Raw genomic sequence first — 17,847 nt, forward strand, 5'->3', positions numbered from 1 at the left:
ATATTAATGTTAAAAAAATGTTCTCCTCATGTCCTGATGGGAGGTCCTTAATGAACAACACAGCCGTCCTCAAAAAACCTCTCCTCATCAGGTTGCCTCCATCCAGCTCTCAGTCTGTCCCACGGACGTTTTGGATACTGAAATAGAGTTTGTGTCTCTGCCCTGTGATTCATGTCTGCTCTGATAACATTTAATGGCATTTTTCTTTTCTCCAGTATTTCCTCTAACTTTCAGAAGAAAGAAAGACTGCTGGCTATTTGTTTGAATAAGGAAATGAAGTAAAATTTACATAATAATTAATACACTTCTTTCAAAACGTAAGGACGTTTATTCTGAACGATTTTGGTTTTAGAGTTAATCTAGGTCCATGTTGCAAGAGGGCTTCCAGAGAAGGAAGGTGTGACCAGAGCTGTGCTGCACATAATCTAATAAGGAAAAAAATAAAATGAGATTAAATAAACTTCTTTCAAAACGTAATCACGCCACAGTTGAGTCACTGTACTTTTTATTCTTATAGACAGTAAAATTACAAAAATAATTTGTTTTCTATTACTATCAGATTTCATCTTTCATCACGTTTATGCTTTAATTTGTATTTGTTTTTGTGTGTGTGTGTGTGTGTGTGTGTGTGTGTGTGTAAAGCACTGAGTTTTCTTTGTAGTCAAAGGTAACTTGGATGTACAAACCTCTTTTTAACTACAGTGGCTAAGCCCATTTAAGCCTGAATTCTTATTTTAAATGCATTTTCAAGTCAAGTCAATTTTATTTGCACAGCCCACAAAATCACAAATGTGTCTCAATCATGCAGCGTGAGACTTCCTCCGGGTCTGTCAGGACAAATGGAATCAAGGTTCATTTTTTAAAATTCAACACTTTTGTAAAAGCCAATCAGAAAGTTGCATAAAGTGTGCAGGGAAAGCTGACACAGAAGCAGAGCAACATGAAACACATTAGCAGCGAGGGCGTGACACTTAACCTGCCTGACATGTGGTTAAATGTTTTCATAATGCTGCACGCTTTGTGTAATCTATCTGTCAGATACTGTATCCTTTACACAAACTCTTAAACCTTAAAAATGAAGGATCTACTGCTCCCTCTTGTGGTCAGCTCTGTGAATTTTTAACTTGCTAAATAAAAACAGGCCATTCAACCATGTACATTATCATTATCACAGTACAATACATTTTCAAGTATTAAGTTGTTAGAGAATATGCTGAAAAGTAATCACTGGAAACAATGAAGCGTTATCGGAGATGTTCATCACAGCTGTCAGTATTATCCTAGCATTGGAAATAAACAATAGATTGTTTAGGAAACATTTCCCTTCATGAAGGCTTTAATAATTTGAGAGTACATTTGTAGAAGCCACGACATTTACTGTTATTTTGTGGAATGTAAAACATTAAGACTAATTTTTCTCCAATGAAACAGACATTAAACACGTGTTAGTGAGCAGGTCACTGCAGGGAGAACAACCGAGCCAGTCCATCGCTTTCTCTGCTCTTTCACTGACTGACTCTGAAATGTACCAACCACCTGCAAAACGATAGAAAATGTGGTGTTATGGCTGGAAGATGAATCTGCTTTAAGCCACTTCTGTAAGGAAACCTGGCCGTCTGTTTACGCTGCAGTAGAGCTGCAGCTGATTGATCCGCGTGGTAAAAGCGGTGAGTGATTTCTGGCACTGGACAGAAAGGATTTCTCCTCTAGTCCTGATGGGAGGCCCTTAACGAACAACACAGCCGTCCTCGAAAAACCTTTCCCCATCAGGTTGTTTCCATCCAGCTCTCAGTCTGTGCAGCTTTTTAAGAAGACAAAAAAGAGACAGTAACCAAAAAAAAAAAAAAATGGATGTGGATTTTGTCCCAAAAACATAATTAATAAAAAAAAGGAGAGAAACACACCCCTGACTTAACCGTCTACTTGAACTCTACTTTAAAACCAGCTTTTCTTTCTTTTCTCCCCCCGACCGTTTGACCTTTTCACCCTCTGCGTCCACTCGGCTGCGTCTCACTCGTACTCGGCAATCAGCACCATCATGCCCACCCCGAACAGCAGCGCCAGAATCTCCATCAGAGACTGGCCGAAGCTGGAGCGGCCCGCCAGCAGTTCTGGCAGCACGGTGACCGTGGCGATGTAAACAAAGCCGCCGGCCGTGAACGGCAGGATCCAGGCGGTCGCCGCCGCGCCCACGCCCTCGGCCAATAGGGAGCAAGCTGTGCCGGCCAGAGCTCCCAGGGCAGTCAGCAACTGGAGACACATGGCCTGATGGGAAAGATAGAAGATATTTCACTACAGTCTAACGTAATCCCACAATGGGGAATTCACACTGTTGCAGCAGCGAGGGATGGGGGGAAATTACAAGACACAGAGATGAACAAACAAATAAATATACAGTACGTAAAGAGAATACTTATTAAAAATAGATGACAGACTTTAGGGCTTTTCACTAATTTCATTTTTTTTCCCCTACAATTGGGCCTCAGCTCAAACTTTGATGATTTGTCACTCAAATGTTAACATGTTTGAACTGAGTTTTAACATCAACAGTGAATTGTAGTGACCAATCAGAGAAGGGGGATCACCGTGCAGATAGCAGAGGGTGGGGGGGGGGGTCCATATATGTTGATGACTGGGTCTATTCAATACTGGGCTGATAAACTTCATTCATACACTTTAAAAAAAGCTCGTGCTGATTCTCTGTGACCCAAAGATTCCTTGTGCTTTTAGTTGACGTACAGCACATGAACTGAAGCCCGAGCAGTCAGCTACCTTTTTTTTGGTGCAGCCGGACTGGACAAGGATGGCAAAGTCTCCGATCTCATGCGGGACCTCGTGCAGCAGGATGGTGAGCGTGGTGACGGCGCCAACCGCTGGGCCAACCAGGAACGACGCTCCGATTGCCAGGCCGTCGGTAAAATTGTGTGTGAAGTCGGCTGCCAGGTTGAGGTAGCCCGACACCTTGATGTCTGTCAGTGGAGAGAAGGAAGAACTAAGGTCAAAGCTTACAGAAGAGGTCTTCAACATCCTTTAGACCGGGACCTCTAAGCTGAAAGAGAGAGTGAGTAGGGACCTCCTACCGCATATATATTGTATACAATTGAGTTGCATATTAAAGCAGTGCAGAATGGCTGAAAACTTCTTCTGTAGGATTGAATCAGCCGTTTCTGTTAGGAGGTCACAATGTTCTGACGGTGCCAGCAGCACATACTTGCGGGGACATGACTGACAAGTCAAAAGAACCGCACGTTTCAGCTCACAGGAAGAAACACAATTACATTCTTACCCTACATGCAAATGAAGGCCTTGATGATGATGATGATTGACACGTGTTTTAATAAAGGCCAAGAACACGTGTTTGCAGTTTCAGATGGCCGACAACAGAGTTGTCCTGAATCTAAAACCACTCCCAATGTTCACTTGTTATCAACGTGCCTACAGTAGTGGTTCTTCTGTAAAGTGTGTCTGAGTTCAGTGAAAAGCGCTCTATAAAATAGGTCTGGGTATCACCAGTGATCTCCCAAATCAATTCTGATTAACATTGGATTGCATACTGTACATTACAAATGCTTTATTAATCCCACCATGGGCAAATTCACACTGCTGCAGGAACAAGGGACTGGGGGAAAAGTACAAGACACAGATAAACAAACATTAATTATAAGGAAAATGCCACAGACTTCAGGGCATTTCACTCATTTCCTTCTTCATTTTTACACAATCTTTCTGTTTCATTGAAACATTTCTTTGCAAATAATTCTGCATTAAAAAATTGTAATTATTTGGTCATGCATCTTGCTTAAGGGTGGCTAAAGTCCTACAATTTGCTCCCAGCTCCCCCTTGCTGAGAGACTGGAGAATAAATTAGGTTACAAGTTTATAGAATGTATAAGCAAACTGTTGATCAGCCTCCATTAGGACAACGCATCAGGAAACACTTCCATAGTTATATATCAGCGGTTTCTGTTAAAAAGAGGTCACAACGTTCTGACCACAACGGTGCCAGCAGCACCTGCGGGCACATGACTGTCAATAGCATTCTTCCCCTACATGCCAAATAAAGGCTGGATGATGATGATAAATGGTTGACACGTGTTTTAATGAAACCCAAGAACACGTGTTTTCAGTGCCAGATAACTGGAGTTGTGCTGAATCCAAAACCACCTTGTTCACTTGTCATGAACGTGCCTACTGTAGTGGTTTTACTGTAAAGTGTCTTTAGCTACTTTTTCCGACAGGAGGGATTGTTGCAGTTCCAATAACATATCGTTCTTAGAACGCTTTTTTCTCGTGTTCTGACTGGACCAATTTGGGGATTATTAAGTTCCTCTGGCCACAGTTGCGCATAGTGGTGGTTAGACGGCTGTGTTATAATAACAAAAGGTCAGTTCCTATGGCCACTTGGCCAGCGCAAAAGCAAATGGAAAAAAAACGCTTTGGGGGAGAGTAGTTAGTAGAGCTGTTTAGAAGTGGACTGTTCCTATAACCACGTGGTCGGAAAGAGGCTATAGAGTTCTGTGAAACGCGCTTCATAAGTAGGGCTGGCATCGTCAAGGATTCCCCAAATTAATTCTGATTCACAGGGTTATGATTCGATTACATTAGAGATACAATTCAATATCAATTAGGTTAAGGAAAATTCAGTTGCAATACCAATTTTGCGTGGATATCAAAGAGATTCTTCTGTTGTTCAATCTACAAGCAGGGAGCAACCTGCCCATATTTGTTTTTTAAACACAGCAGGTTAACGTTAACATTAAGATCTGAACCCGCAAAAAGTTAGCTGTAAGTACTTTTTACCTACCACATTACCATAATAAAAGTCTAATTGCGGACTGTAATAACCAATATCAGATCAATCAAACAAACTACCGAACTCTACATAGTAAAGACTCCATGTTTTACCCTTGACTGAGTTTTACATTTTTATTTCAGAAGCTCTAAAAAAAGTAGCATTGTATTAGATTGTAGGGATGTTTCAGGGCAGATAGGTAATGTTTTATAAACTTGAAAAAAATTAATTTAGGCAGACAAATTAAATGGGGCACAAGTCTGAGCCTCTGGTAATAAATGTGCATAGGTCACTTCTATTCTGCCAAACCAGCAAGTTAATTGGGAATTATCTGCTTATGATTTTAAATTGTGAATATCTTGCGTGATGCGTCACCTCACTGCAGGTCAGTACCTGACCAGCAGAGGGAGCTGTGTGTTAAATCTGTGCAGATCTAGGTATGGTTCACCTGTGCTCTTCTCCTGTGTCTCCTCTTTCTTTGGCACCTTCTTGTCTTTGCTTTCTTTCTTCTTCTTCTTTTCCTTATCTTCTTCTCCATCACTGTCCTTCTCCTTGGGAGCATCTGAAATGTGACATAAAGTTCAAATTAGGCCCGTCTGCAGATCAACTATTGAGATTACGAGTAGTGGCTACAGAGGCCGATTTAATGACCATTTCTACGTTCATAAGTCCTTCAGGTCAATATATACTGGACATACAAATATACAAGATAACACATGCTAGAAACTGGAGACTTTCACTTCAGGGGCAATGAATACTTTGTCCTGCAGATGAATACTTTATGTACTGTATAACAATGAAAAAAGTCTTCTGTCAGGAAGAAGTTCCAGCGCCGTACCATGCGAGTGGCCGTGGGAATGTCCGTGGCCGCTGCCTCCCTTCAGGGCCCGCACAAACTTCTCCACAACCAGGAAGGCGATGATCCCACCGAGAACCCACAAACCCACTGACATCATGTGACCGTGGGCGGCTCCTGTGCAGGCAGAGGACAAATCAGCGCTGGTTAAAGCTGGGATACATGTGGATAGAGTTTGGTACATACTGACGGTCATTGTTTTCCACCCGTTTTGACTAATACCAGCCCATTGAAGCTGTAGGGTAGTTTAAATATATTTAGGATCTTTTTGTTGATTGTACTTTATCTTAAGTTTTACAGCCAATACAGAATACTTTATTATTTAAAGCGCCGTATTGCTGAAAGTGTTTAAACGTGTAATATGTCTGCATGGTATGAGCATGAGTATGTCTTTGGGAAAGAGCAGAAATAACTGGGATGCATGTACTGTATAACATGCAGATGAACCAAAACGCCACACAAACTCTGATTCTGTTCATCCCCTTCTTAAAGAATTCATAAAACTGCCCTCAGGAAGACGCTACAGAGCCGCCGCAGCAACCACGAACCTTTACAAAAAGTCTTTCATACCAAATGCGATAACTTTGCTAAATGTGTATCCCCCTCACACTGTTATGGTTGCCTGTGCCGTGCATGTTGTGCTGTGTATTGGATGCAAGGTGATTTACTATGATGTGTTGTTAACCAACCTATGAGGCCAAAGTCAAGTTTTCACATAAATGCACAGTAAAAACTAACTAAAAGATGAATGTTTCTTCTGCTGAATCCAGTATACAGTTGTGTTTGGCTTTTGTACATTTCGTTGACTATTTGTTACCTGAAATCACCCGTTAACAACACTAACTGAATGATACATTAGCTAAAAGGATATTGCTGCGTACCATGGGAGTGGCCGTGGTCACGTGACTCCTCACTTGCGTGCGAGTGTCCATGATCTTCTTCTCCGTGGTGAGAGTGGGGCTCTGTGCACAACAAATACGATACACAAGAGGAAACGGACATTAAACACAAACAGACAAACGGAACGTCCTGCTACCACGTCCGTTTTAGATGAGCATTCGGTTATTGGTTCAGACGAAAGGATTTTTTTGTATGTAGAGTATGTACACATACACAATATACAATATATACAATGGTGCTCATAAGTTTACATACCCATGCTAAAGTTGATTAAAAAGAGGAATAAAAAAATCATCTTTTGGAAATTGGAAAAATCCAACCTTTAAGGAAAACTATTTTCTTTGTGAATGAATAATGTTTAGTAAATAAAGAAATGCAGGAGGCATAAGTACACACATCCCTATGTTAAATTCCCATAGAAGCAGGCAGATTTGTATTATTAAAAGGTCAGTTACTTCATGTATCTAGGATACTATGCATCCAGATGAAGTTCCCTTGGAATTAAAATAGCCCCCCCCATCATCACATACTCCTCCCCATACCTAGAGATTGGTATGGGGAACTTTCCATTCATTCAAACCTTTATTTAACCAGGATAAAACACTTTTACAAGAGTGTCCTGACAAGTGGCAGCAGCATGTTTCAAATAGACAGAGACACTTACTTGTAAATACATAAACACACTTTCACTCATATTCAAACAACAATGTCATCATAAAAACCCCCGGGTCCTAAATCAATTTAAAAACAGTGGCATACAGACTACCTTTCTGCAAGGACCTTTAACAAGCCTTTAGAAGAATAAAATGAGACCAACTCCTTCAACTGGAGTTCATTTCATAGCATCATCTCTCAATGCAAATCAAACCAGCTATTAAGCTAACTGAAATAAAACCATGCCAATAACTAGGTATGGTGAAGGGGATCCTGTATATATTTGAATCCGTCTAAATTTCGCAGAAGTGTCAGAGATGGGAATCTAACTCTGCTGGTCAGTCTCCAGACAGCATGAAAGTGAGTTCTCAGAACAAAAAAACAATGTGAGCTGAAAGGAGAAAAAATGTCCTTCCTTTGTGTGTATGGAGTAAATTACCTGCCGTAGAAGATGTAAATATCAAACAGATCAGGGAATACAAGCTTCTTTGGATGGACTACCCACCCAAAGCGTGTGGAATGAGGTGGAGGAAGGCGTCTCCCAGCAGTCCACCGGAGGCGAAGCTGAGCAGCACTTTGAGCAGGTTCTGGTGCTGGTCGCTGTTGGACTGAACTGGGATCAGAAACAGGATGAGGAAAGGAGCCGCGCTGATCAGCAGGGTCGCTCCGATAGCCTGCGCACAGCGATGGAGGGAGGATTACTGATGATGAACGTCATCAACAAGGCAGCAGAAAGGACAAAACAGTTAGAGAAACAGTCAAACAGGAGTTAGACGAGGAAAGGAGCAGAACTCAAATGTTTTGATTATGACATTGTTGCATCAGCTCCAATAACACAACAATAAAGAAATCATTACATGGAAAGCCTGCTCCCGGGACGCTTACAAAGGATATAAAATGTTTGTTTTTGGCCATATATCAGTCTGAGTCCTGCTATTGGAGTTGAATGAAAAATAGAGTTGAGCAGATTTATGCTCAATTATTTTATATTGTAACGTGTTCAGGTAAACAAAATAACACGAACACGTACAACAGAATATGATTATGAAGCAACACAACCAGTTATGGGTTTTGAATGTCAATTTCACTAAATCACTGTACCAGCCCTTTAAGAACTAGTTCAACATGTGTGTGTGTGTGTGTGGGGGGGGGGGGGGGGGGGCTTACTGCCAAGAGTGAGATGAGACTATACACACCACTCCTTTGTCTCAGAGTGTTATCGATCCTCTCATCAAACTCTTAGCAAGAACACAAATAAGCATAATTTTCCCAAAATTTCTCAAACAAGTTCTTCAAAATGTTGATTTGACTTTGTGATCGGGCTCTTCTTAAACAGCCTTTTGCCCATTTTTAATCACGCAGGTTGACATATTCGTACTTTAACGGTGTAGATTGTAATGGGAGGAATCAGAGCTTTATTCAGTCTAACCCAAGTCTAACAGATAATAGATTTCCCTGGCCAAACAGACAACCCGTTTTAACCCATGACCAAACCTGTGTCCACAGCTCCACCGTGTCCCTTTTCTCTCCTTCTGCCTCCCTCTTCACCCTCTCCCCTCCGTGGGAGTGTGCGTGTCCACTCTCCTCCTTGTGCACCCGAACAATATCCTCCGCATCCTGATGAGCGTGCCCATGTCCGTGAGCGTGTCCGTGAGCATGTCCGTGAGCGTGTCCGTGATCGTGAGCGTGTCCGTGATCGTGAGCGTGCCCGTGATCGTGAGCGTGCCCGTGATCATGAGCGTGTCCGTGATCGTGAGCGTGCCCGTGATCATGAGCGTGCCCGTGGTGTTCCTCTTCCTGGAGAGGGATGTTGGCCTCGGCGCTCCACTTGCTCGCTCCGTGGAACATCTTCACGTCTTCATGATCGTCTTCTCCGTGGGAGTGGCCGTGGTGATGGTGGCCGTGGCCGTGGCCGTGGTCGCCATGGGAATGGCTATGGGCAGTGGTTGAATGTGAGGCTAACAGGAGTACTGCAGATGTGGCCAGTGTCAGTGCCAGCAGACGTATACAGCCCATATTATCCCCTTTGACAAAGAGAAAAGGGAAGAGGTCAGAATGAATAAAAACTCACTGGTCAGGCTGCTCAGAATGATATTAGTCACTATTAAAATCACAGTTTTGGAAAGGCGTTGCATTCGTTGAAGAAAAACAGGGAAACAAATCAACAGTGAAACTACTATAAAATGTGGAAAATTCCTTAATACTTTCCCGTTGAACCTTTTAAATTCCCCTTCAGAACACAAGACAAAATAAGAGTTTAAAATCTAATGTTCAAAAATAATCTTTTTGCTTGATTACAATGTTTTTGCGATTGTGAATAGCCAAAATTGCGATCGAGATACTGATAAAAAGATTGGATTTAGTTGCCCTAATAACCACTTACTTTAATAAACTCCACCAGATAATCAAGGGAAATGATTTATGTTTTGCCTTGCTACATTGTACACATTACTGTGATAATGCAAATAATAATAATGTATACTTTATTAATCCCGCATGGGGAAATTACCATGTTTTACTATTGTTATTACACACAGACCTGAATTACACACACATGCTCAGTTCCTATACATGCACTAATGGAGAGATGTCAGAGTGAGGGGGCTGCCCGTAGAAAGGCGACCCGAGCAGTTGGGGGTTCGGTGTATTGCTCAAGAGCACCTTGGCAGTGCAGGTGAACTGGCACCTCTCCAGCTACCAGTCCACTACCATACTTTGGTCCGTATGTGGACTTGAACGGAATTTTTGTTCCGTTACCCCACCTTGTGTAATCAAATTATCAGATGTAGTCAAACGTGTTCCAGATTAACACCACATCCTGCTTTAATTATCAGATACCCGTGCATCTTCACTGAGAAGGGGGTGTATGACCTGTCTGCAGGTAGAGCTCTTCTTTCTATAGATCAGATCAGCCAGTTTGTATGATGGTGCCAACATGGCAGCTAGCCAAAAAGCACTCAAAATGGAGATGCGTCTGCTGCATTAAAGTCAGTAATTGAACAAGTGCTCCAATGTGTCGTGTCCATAGACTGTTAACAGTAATAATATACAGTCTATGGTCATGTCTTAAGAAAAGTAGCAATACGACAGTCTAATAAAACCCTTGTACATCACTCTAATGTTACAGCCAGTACAGGTGGGCCTTATTTGAACTGCCTCATTGCTGCTGGGTATCATAACCTGTCATAATAAAACATAATGTATTAGTTTATTTATGTTTTGTGTTGATAATCTGAAGGATAACTCACTCTGCAGGTGACTACAGCTGTCACAATACATTTAGTGGAGTAACGAGTACAATATTGGATCCCAAACTGGAGAAAAATAAAGCAGCATTAAATGGAAATACTCAAAGTAAGTTAGGGTTAGGGTTATTGTAGTTACTGGAGTAAATGTACTTATGTTCCACCAGTGATTCATGTTATGCTCTGCTGTTCATTGGCTGCCTCGCCATGATGTAAAGCTGTTATAATATATAATGCGGACAGTGTGAAGGAGAGTAGTCATCAGTCTGTATCAGCAGGTATCGCGATACCTGCTGATACAGACTGATGTAACTGCAACGACACTATCCCCGTTAGCTTATTCAAAAATCATCCTTTTCACTTGCAAGTCAGAGTTAGCTTTGTTTTGAAATTGTGTTTACTCGGGGGCTTCAGACATCACGTGTGGCGGTAAAGCGGATAATCTGTTATCTTTCTTCTTTTTTAAGTGTTAACTTTAATCCCACAGTAAACAGCAAACACTCCATGTCAAATCGCATCTCTGGTTTGTACAAGTTGTACAGAAAGCTAAGGTTACTAGCTAACGTGCTAGCATGTTGCTGCAGCAGTAGCAACATGCCTAACTGCGACATACAGTAAAAAAACAAACAATTACTTCTTACCGGATTGTGTCCGATATCTCTGCCTACTGGGCTGCTGAATAACTCTCTGTTATGCGTACAGTGTGTTAGGTAAACTGCTAATGTTTCTGTCTGCCTTGATGCTACTGGTAAGACGTGGCATTTACTTTGAAGTAGGCTCATCAAGATCTCGCGAGAACGCACTCAATTCCATGTGTGCCTCCTTCTGTGTGTCCTCATCGTCCCTACTTAGATTTAAAAAATAAAAATAAAAAAACTTGTTTTATTTTCATGAGCATGTTATCATAACATGTGAACGTATTTTGCATTATTTCTTAAACTTTTCCACGCATAAATACTGGAATAATTGGATTTGGCAAGATGTAAGAAGAAGACACAGGATGTCTCAATAGAAGTATCGCGAGATGAACGTGTTGCGTTGTAGACTAATCACTTTAGGCTGCTAGAGACAGCAGCATCCTGGAGGAGAACAGGATGGAAGAAGTGTGTAGACTGGTTATAAATGTATGTATTGAAAATGGGCCTTTTTAGATTAAAACAGCATTAAAAAGCACATTAACTTAAATAGAATAGAATGCATTTTATTATCACGATAGCCTAAATACACATGTACAACAACATTAAATTATTTGAGTATTACCATTGTATACTATAGTGTACATTTTAGAGAGAAATAGTATAGGACTTTGAACTCCACAACACGTTGTCTCGCAGTAGTTTTGTTACTTTACCATTTTCTATCCCCTTCTCTCTAAATGTGATTATGTGAAGGTTTTGATAAATAGTTTCTTTATGAGTTGAAAATGAATTGCCACAAAACTGAAAGTGGTAGAAAGCTATAATATTTCCATTTGTCATTTCCAACAAGTCACAGTGTGAGGGACACGCCCTCCGCAGGTTCAGCATGAAAGACAAAATCAGCTGACTGTAGCTCCAGGCTCCTTATACTCAGCAAAACAAGATGGAGAAGTTATTTGTGCTGCTGATCTTCTGTCACGTTACATCTGCGGGTAAGATCCGTCGGGACTGCTGCAACTTGTTTAAAGTCACTTTGTAGCGCGACATTGGGAACACAGCAGTTGCACTTTCACTTTGTCACGACTTTACATAACAGCAACGCCATTACGTGTCTATGTAGGCTCTGACACTGAATGCATATCGTCACCTTCCTAAAATAATCGCCTAAGTCATTTTTTGACAAAAAGTATTTTCTTGCCTATATCATCTCCTCATGGTGCTGGCCACCTCTGGTACAATTTCCTACATTCTCAGTTGAACAGGTCATGTGATTCTACGCCTTTAGTATAACTGCCTAAGTCAAAATATGTTCGGTATTTGGTTCAGTTTTTTGTGTTTTCTGAAAAACGTGAAAAAACGACTTAGGCGATTATTTTAGGAAGGTGACGATATGTTCTCATTCTCATTAGGACCCGAACACTGAAAGGGCGATGGACGTATTGGTTTTGAAAAGGAGTTTTATTATTTTCTGCTGCGCAATCGCATCAATAAAAGGCTTAAGATGACTTTTTTTCCCCAAAACTTTATTAAAAAAGTAGGCTATATTCAAATATACTACAAATAATTGGCCTAATAATAAAATGTAGGGAGGTGTGGGGGGTGATTAAACAATATTAATTACAATTAGACAAAATGAACATACTCTTCAAAAGGGTCACCATACAATATGACAGTTGTGTTACTCTTTTCTTTCTATAGGTTTGAGAGACTTGTATTTATATTCCTTGAATTCACTTAAAAACGCTGTGAAATTGGGGGTAATATTAAAAAAGAAATTACAATTTGCCAGATAAAACCAATAGGTTGACAATTAATTCAATTTTCAAATGTTCATGTTCAAAATGAAAAAGAACTATATTTTGACGTTCAATATTGCTAGTATGATTGTTTTTACACAGAATGCAATGTGTAATTCAAGTCCATAAAGTAATTCAATGAATAGGCAACTGTCCCCCAATATCATTGCTTATAGTTGGTCTGACATAATTCAGTCAACATTATATATTACAGGGATTCCAACACATTAACTAGTTTTCCTTAATAATGATCATAACAATGCACAAATGCAAAAGAGCATGAGCTCAAATAGGGCTACGTTAAAAAAAAAGTTAGACAACCTAGATAATAGATAGATACTTTATTATATATTCCAACGGGAAATTCAAGGTCCCAGTAGCTTAAAGACACAACATACACATACATCATAAACAGGATGATTAAATGGCAAATCCACATGAATAACATAGACAATAAAAGAAAAGATATTAAATCAAAAAATCCACATGAATGTACAAAGAGACTTAGACTTCTCTTTATTAAGGGATGTAAGCATGAGATGCTTAGGGCTGGGGTAGGGTCTATATTTTAATATAAGCCTATTCTGTTTTCTTTTTTTTTATCCCATTGTGATTTAACAGATTTTAAATGTTTCTCTCTTTGTCCTGCAGTGAAACACTCCCTGAAATATTTCCTTACTGCATCTTCTGGAGTCCCTAACCTTCCAGAGTTTGTGGGCGCGGCGCTGGTTGATGAAGTCCAGGTCGGTTACTGTGACAGCAACATCAGGTCTGCAGAACCCAAACAGGACTGGATGAGGAAGCTGATAAAGGACGACCCACAACACCTGGAGTGGTATGCTCTGAAGTGTTCGGGGAATCAGCAGGTCTTCAGAGCCAACATTGACAGCTTGAAGCAACGTTTGAACCAAACCGGAGGTACAGTATGTTTATGTTCATCGGCCGTAGCCAGCCTAGTGGAAGGGGGGGGGCTTTTTAATCACCAGTTTGTGCTGGTATCTTAACGAGCACGCTTTTAGATGCACCGGAAATATTTACTACGATGTTGTCAAATTGGTTATCATGTACCACCTTTTTATTGGTCAAAAGGCAAGGCACGCCTCAACATTTATTGTTTTTGTTTTGAAGTTAGTTGCGTGGCTTGTTGATACATTAGTGTGTGGGGGGGGGGATCTCTGGGCACCTCACCACTCGATTCAGGAGCCGATTTGACTCTAAACCGATTATCAATGCCTCTCGATTGTGTGATTTAAAAAAAAAATACATATTAATCTGAGTTTGTTAGATTTTGACATGTGCAGTATTTGTCACACACAAGTTATAATGTTTTGTCTACTGAGGTTTTTTATTTTGTAGTCATACCATGCAACATGCTGAGTCACCTTCTCTCTCAGTGATCTTCCATGTCAGAGGCTCAGTCATGTTTAAAGGCGGAGAATCGGCTTCTTAGAACATGAAACACGAGGGGGTCGGATGTGATAAAGTAGATGAACAGCCTACTTGTGTTATTTTGTCTTATTAGATCATGTGCATGTATAAAAAAAAAATCCTTTTGGCCATTTTTGTGTGGGTTTTTTCTGCACTCTTGCCTAAACTCTAAGTTGTCCATTATCCCATCTTTCATCTTTCCGTCTTTCTGTCTGGAGACAGTAACCTTTAAATAAAAATCAACGCATTTCAAAAAATAATAATTATAATTGATTATTAACTCATCTGCATCGAGTATCGAATCGATCTAGAGAGAATCAAGCTGCATCTAAGAATCGATTCTTTTCCCCACCCCTATACATTAGACGTCGGATTGTTGGATGTCGCGTTGCCGTTAACACATTCCCAACAGTAGCCTGGTGCTTTTAACATGATTAGGGCTTCGGTTTGGTTTGGATCATTTTATTAGCGGCAGATTGAAATTATTGGCTACCGTTATTTTAAAAGACGCTTGTTAATTACAACAACAAAAAACAAGTTAACAAAAAATTAAATTATGGACCTTTGGCAGTGAATATAGCTTCCAGCTTCTCTGTGGTCATGGTCACCTTTGCTGTAGTCTCTCTCTCTCTCTCTCTCTCTCTCTCTCTCTCTCTCTCTCTCTCTCTCTCTCTCTCTCTCTCTCAGGTGCCCACATCCTACAGAGGATGAACGGCTGTGAGTGGGACGATGAGACCGGAGAAGTTATTGGTTTTAATCAGTACGGCTATGACGGAGAAGACTTTATTGCGTTGGACCTGCAGACGCTGACATGGATTGCTCCAAAACAACAGGCCTTCATGACCAAGCTTCGATGGGATGCTGAGAAAGCTAGATTAGAGTATAATAAAAACTACTACATCCACAAATGTCCTGATTGGCTGAAGAAGTATGTGCACTATGGGAGAAGCTTCCTGCAGAGAAAAGGTAATCACATAGACAAATCTACTGTTGTATGGGCTCAGTGTTCATGTGGCTTTTCTGTTTCTAATGCACTGCAACATTCAAATAAAAAGGAAAAAATAAATTAGATTAGATATACTTAATTGATCCCAAATTTGGAAATTTCAGTGCTACAGCAGCTGCAAAGAAAACTCCCTCACACTGTCTAACTTGCAGAAAATATGTAAAGTTTAACAGTTGGCAACGTTTCAGTACTAGACCATCTTTAGGCAAAATAGTGCTACAGCGTCAAAATATAAGACAGACAGCACACATACAGAATATACAGGAACAAATAGGATAGACTTATGGAACTATTCAAAAATAAAGATAAAAAACAAAGGAAAAAAGATGTAGATGCATACAATTCTAGTGTCTGCCTCTCTGCAGAGGTTCCCTCAGTGTCTCTCCTCCAGAAGTCTCCGTCCTCTCCAGTCAGCTGCCACGCTACAGGTTTCTACCCTGACAGAGCCATGATGTTCTGGAGGAAAGATGGAGAGGAGCTTCATGAGGACGTGGACCTCGGAGAGATCCTCCCCAACCACGATGGATCCTTCCAGATGAGTGTAGACCTGGACCTTTCATCAGTCCCAGATGAAGACTGGAGGAGGTACGACTGTGTGTTTCATCTCTCTGGTGTGGAGGACAACATCGTCACCAAACTGGACAAAGCAGAGATCAGGACCAACAGAGGTGAGACTGGAATCAGACGTGATGGAGCTTGGTTTGCTTGGAGCTATGGTCTTTGTTACCTTTGCCAAGGTGGTTATCTTTGTGGTCTTTTGTATTTATTTGTTTGCAGCCGATTTCAATAAATGTCGGTAGGTAACATAGGCCGTAATCCAAGAAAGAACTTCTGAGAAACTTGTGCGTATAATGCCAACATTTTAATTTCAACCTTATTGTCCCCAAGAGGAAAGTTGTCTCACAGCCAAGTAAAACACAGAACACAGGCTTGAACATAAAACTTAATAAATACATAACACATACAATTATGTTAAAAGATCAGCTAAAAAAAAGCAGTCACAAGTGGTGCCTGTATTGGAGACAGTATTGAGATGATAGAAATGAGGGAGAGGGAGAGACGGTGAGGAAAATAAGTATTTGAAAACCCTCCTATTTTGCAAGTTCTCCCACTTAGAAACCAAGGAGGGTCTGAAATTGTCATCGTAAGTGCATGTCCACTGTGAGAGACATAATCTAAAAAAACAAACATCCAGAAATCACAATGTATGATTTGTTAACTATTTATTTGTATGATACAGCTGCAAATAAATAGTATGCGGACCAGTGGTGACATTTACTGAGAGTTGCTGCAAAAGTTCCTTTTCACACGTAGGTGGCGCCACGAGAAAATGGTAATTATGTTAGTCTGTGCACCAGAGAACAATGAGAAAGAGTGAAGATCAAATAGCACCACTGTGTGGCTAATTGAAAAAGTGCCTGTACATTTTTGCTTTTAACTCCTAAATCCTAAACTCTGAAGTGTAGAAGCAATGGCTTGATAAGTTGTTACAATGTGAATGAACACAAAGTGTGCGTGTTGTGTGTCGGTTCCAGTTCGTCCCTCAGAGTTGCCGGCTGGTGCTGTTGTTGGAGTGGCTGTAGGACTGTTGTTGCTGTTGTTGTTGCTGCTGACACTCTGCATCTCTGGACTCTGGAGAAGGAACAATTATGGTGAAGAAAAAATATGTTTTTACTCCACTAATAACTTTAACATGAATACCGCTGATAGTCTCGTCCTATATTATGTGTGGTACTTCAGGGAAATCAATCCATTTATTATTGTTCTTCTTTTATAAATTCTGAAATGTAAAATTGTTTTCTCTCATCTGTATTTCAGGCTTCCGGCCTGCTAACAGTAAGAATTCTACCTTAAAATACACTCAAATTGATTTTCTTTTCCCCCGTGTGGACAACCAACTAATACCCTGTTCACCATAAAATAAATAATGTTCTGCAAATTGAGGACACTAATATGAGAAAAAATGTGTTTGCTACTTTTCTTGACAGGGTGACAGCAAAGATTAGAAGAGGAAGCTGAACTCTGAGTGAGGAGTCAACATTTTCCTTGACAGGTTTGTCTCTAAGAAAAATCTAGAGATTCCTGACTTGATGCACGACCGTCAGAGCTGAAGATTGCCCTGAAGAACTGTGGAGGCACACCAGCTCTGGTGCGACTGCTCCGGAAGACCACAGATGTGGAGATCAGAGAGTTGCTCACAAGTACAAACCACAATTTACAAATGCTTTGATGTTACTGAATGTGCAGCAGGGATTGATATCACAGGGAGCCAGGAAGTTTTCTTTTCACATAGCTGAAGATGTTCATATGCACTCAAACAAAGACACATTTTTCCCACATTATCACTATCATAATAGTAATAATTAATTATAATTAATACTAAAAGTCCAGCCTTAAGTTGACCTTTTCAGGTGCAGAAGTTTCTTACAAGTACTTCTCATGATAAAGTGGTCAGTGTTACAGTATAACACACATACTCTTAGGGCTGTATTGAGGACTACAGTATACAGTTTGAATCTTTTTCCAAATCAG

General features: G+C 40.6%; 2 protein-coding genes across 6 annotated transcripts; one reads left to right on the forward strand and one right to left on the reverse strand.

Moving 5' to 3' along the window:
- Window positions 1-743: 743 nt before the first annotated feature.
- On the reverse strand, window positions 744-11,253 carry LOC116676721 (zinc transporter Slc39a7). 5 transcript variants are annotated; one of them, XM_032507633.1, is made up of 9 exons: window positions 11,089-11,253; window positions 8,952-9,226; window positions 8,697-8,849; window positions 7,708-7,876; window positions 6,530-6,610; window positions 5,631-5,765; window positions 5,241-5,354; window positions 2,774-2,969; window positions 744-2,267 (listed from the first exon to the last, which is right to left on the reverse strand). In XM_032507633.1, exons 2-9 carry the CDS (start codon window positions 9,216-9,218, stop codon window positions 1,931-1,933), a joined length of 1,452 nt encoding a protein of 483 aa, XP_032363524.1. In that variant the 5' UTR covers window positions 9,219-9,226; window positions 11,089-11,253; the 3' UTR covers window positions 744-1,930. The 5 variants fall into 5 exon arrangements, with proteins under 5 accessions (XP_032363524.1, XP_032363522.1, XP_032363521.1 ...); XM_032507631.1 differs by having other exon boundaries at window positions 8,916-9,226; XM_032507630.1 differs by having other exon boundaries at window positions 8,898-9,226.
- A 760-nt stretch (window positions 11,254-12,013) lies between these two features.
- LOC116676728 (major histocompatibility complex class I-related gene protein) lies at window positions 12,014-17,247 on the forward strand. The gene is made up of 6 exons (XM_032507636.1): window positions 12,014-12,077; window positions 13,533-13,799; window positions 14,997-15,275; window positions 15,681-15,983; window positions 16,851-16,967; window positions 17,134-17,247. The coding sequence occupies exons 1-6, from the start codon at window positions 12,029-12,031 to the stop codon at window positions 17,232-17,234; spliced, it is 1,116 nt and encodes a 371-aa protein (XP_032363527.1). The 5' UTR covers window positions 12,014-12,028; the 3' UTR covers window positions 17,235-17,247.
- The last annotated feature ends 600 nt before the right edge of the window (window positions 17,248-17,847 follow it).

This window comes from Etheostoma spectabile, unplaced genomic scaffold, assembly GCF_008692095.1.
Source record: "Etheostoma spectabile isolate EspeVRDwgs_2016 unplaced genomic scaffold, UIUC_Espe_1.0 scaffold00003701, whole genome shotgun sequence".
Classification (NCBI taxonomy): Eukaryota; Metazoa; Chordata; class Actinopteri; order Perciformes; family Percidae; genus Etheostoma; species Etheostoma spectabile.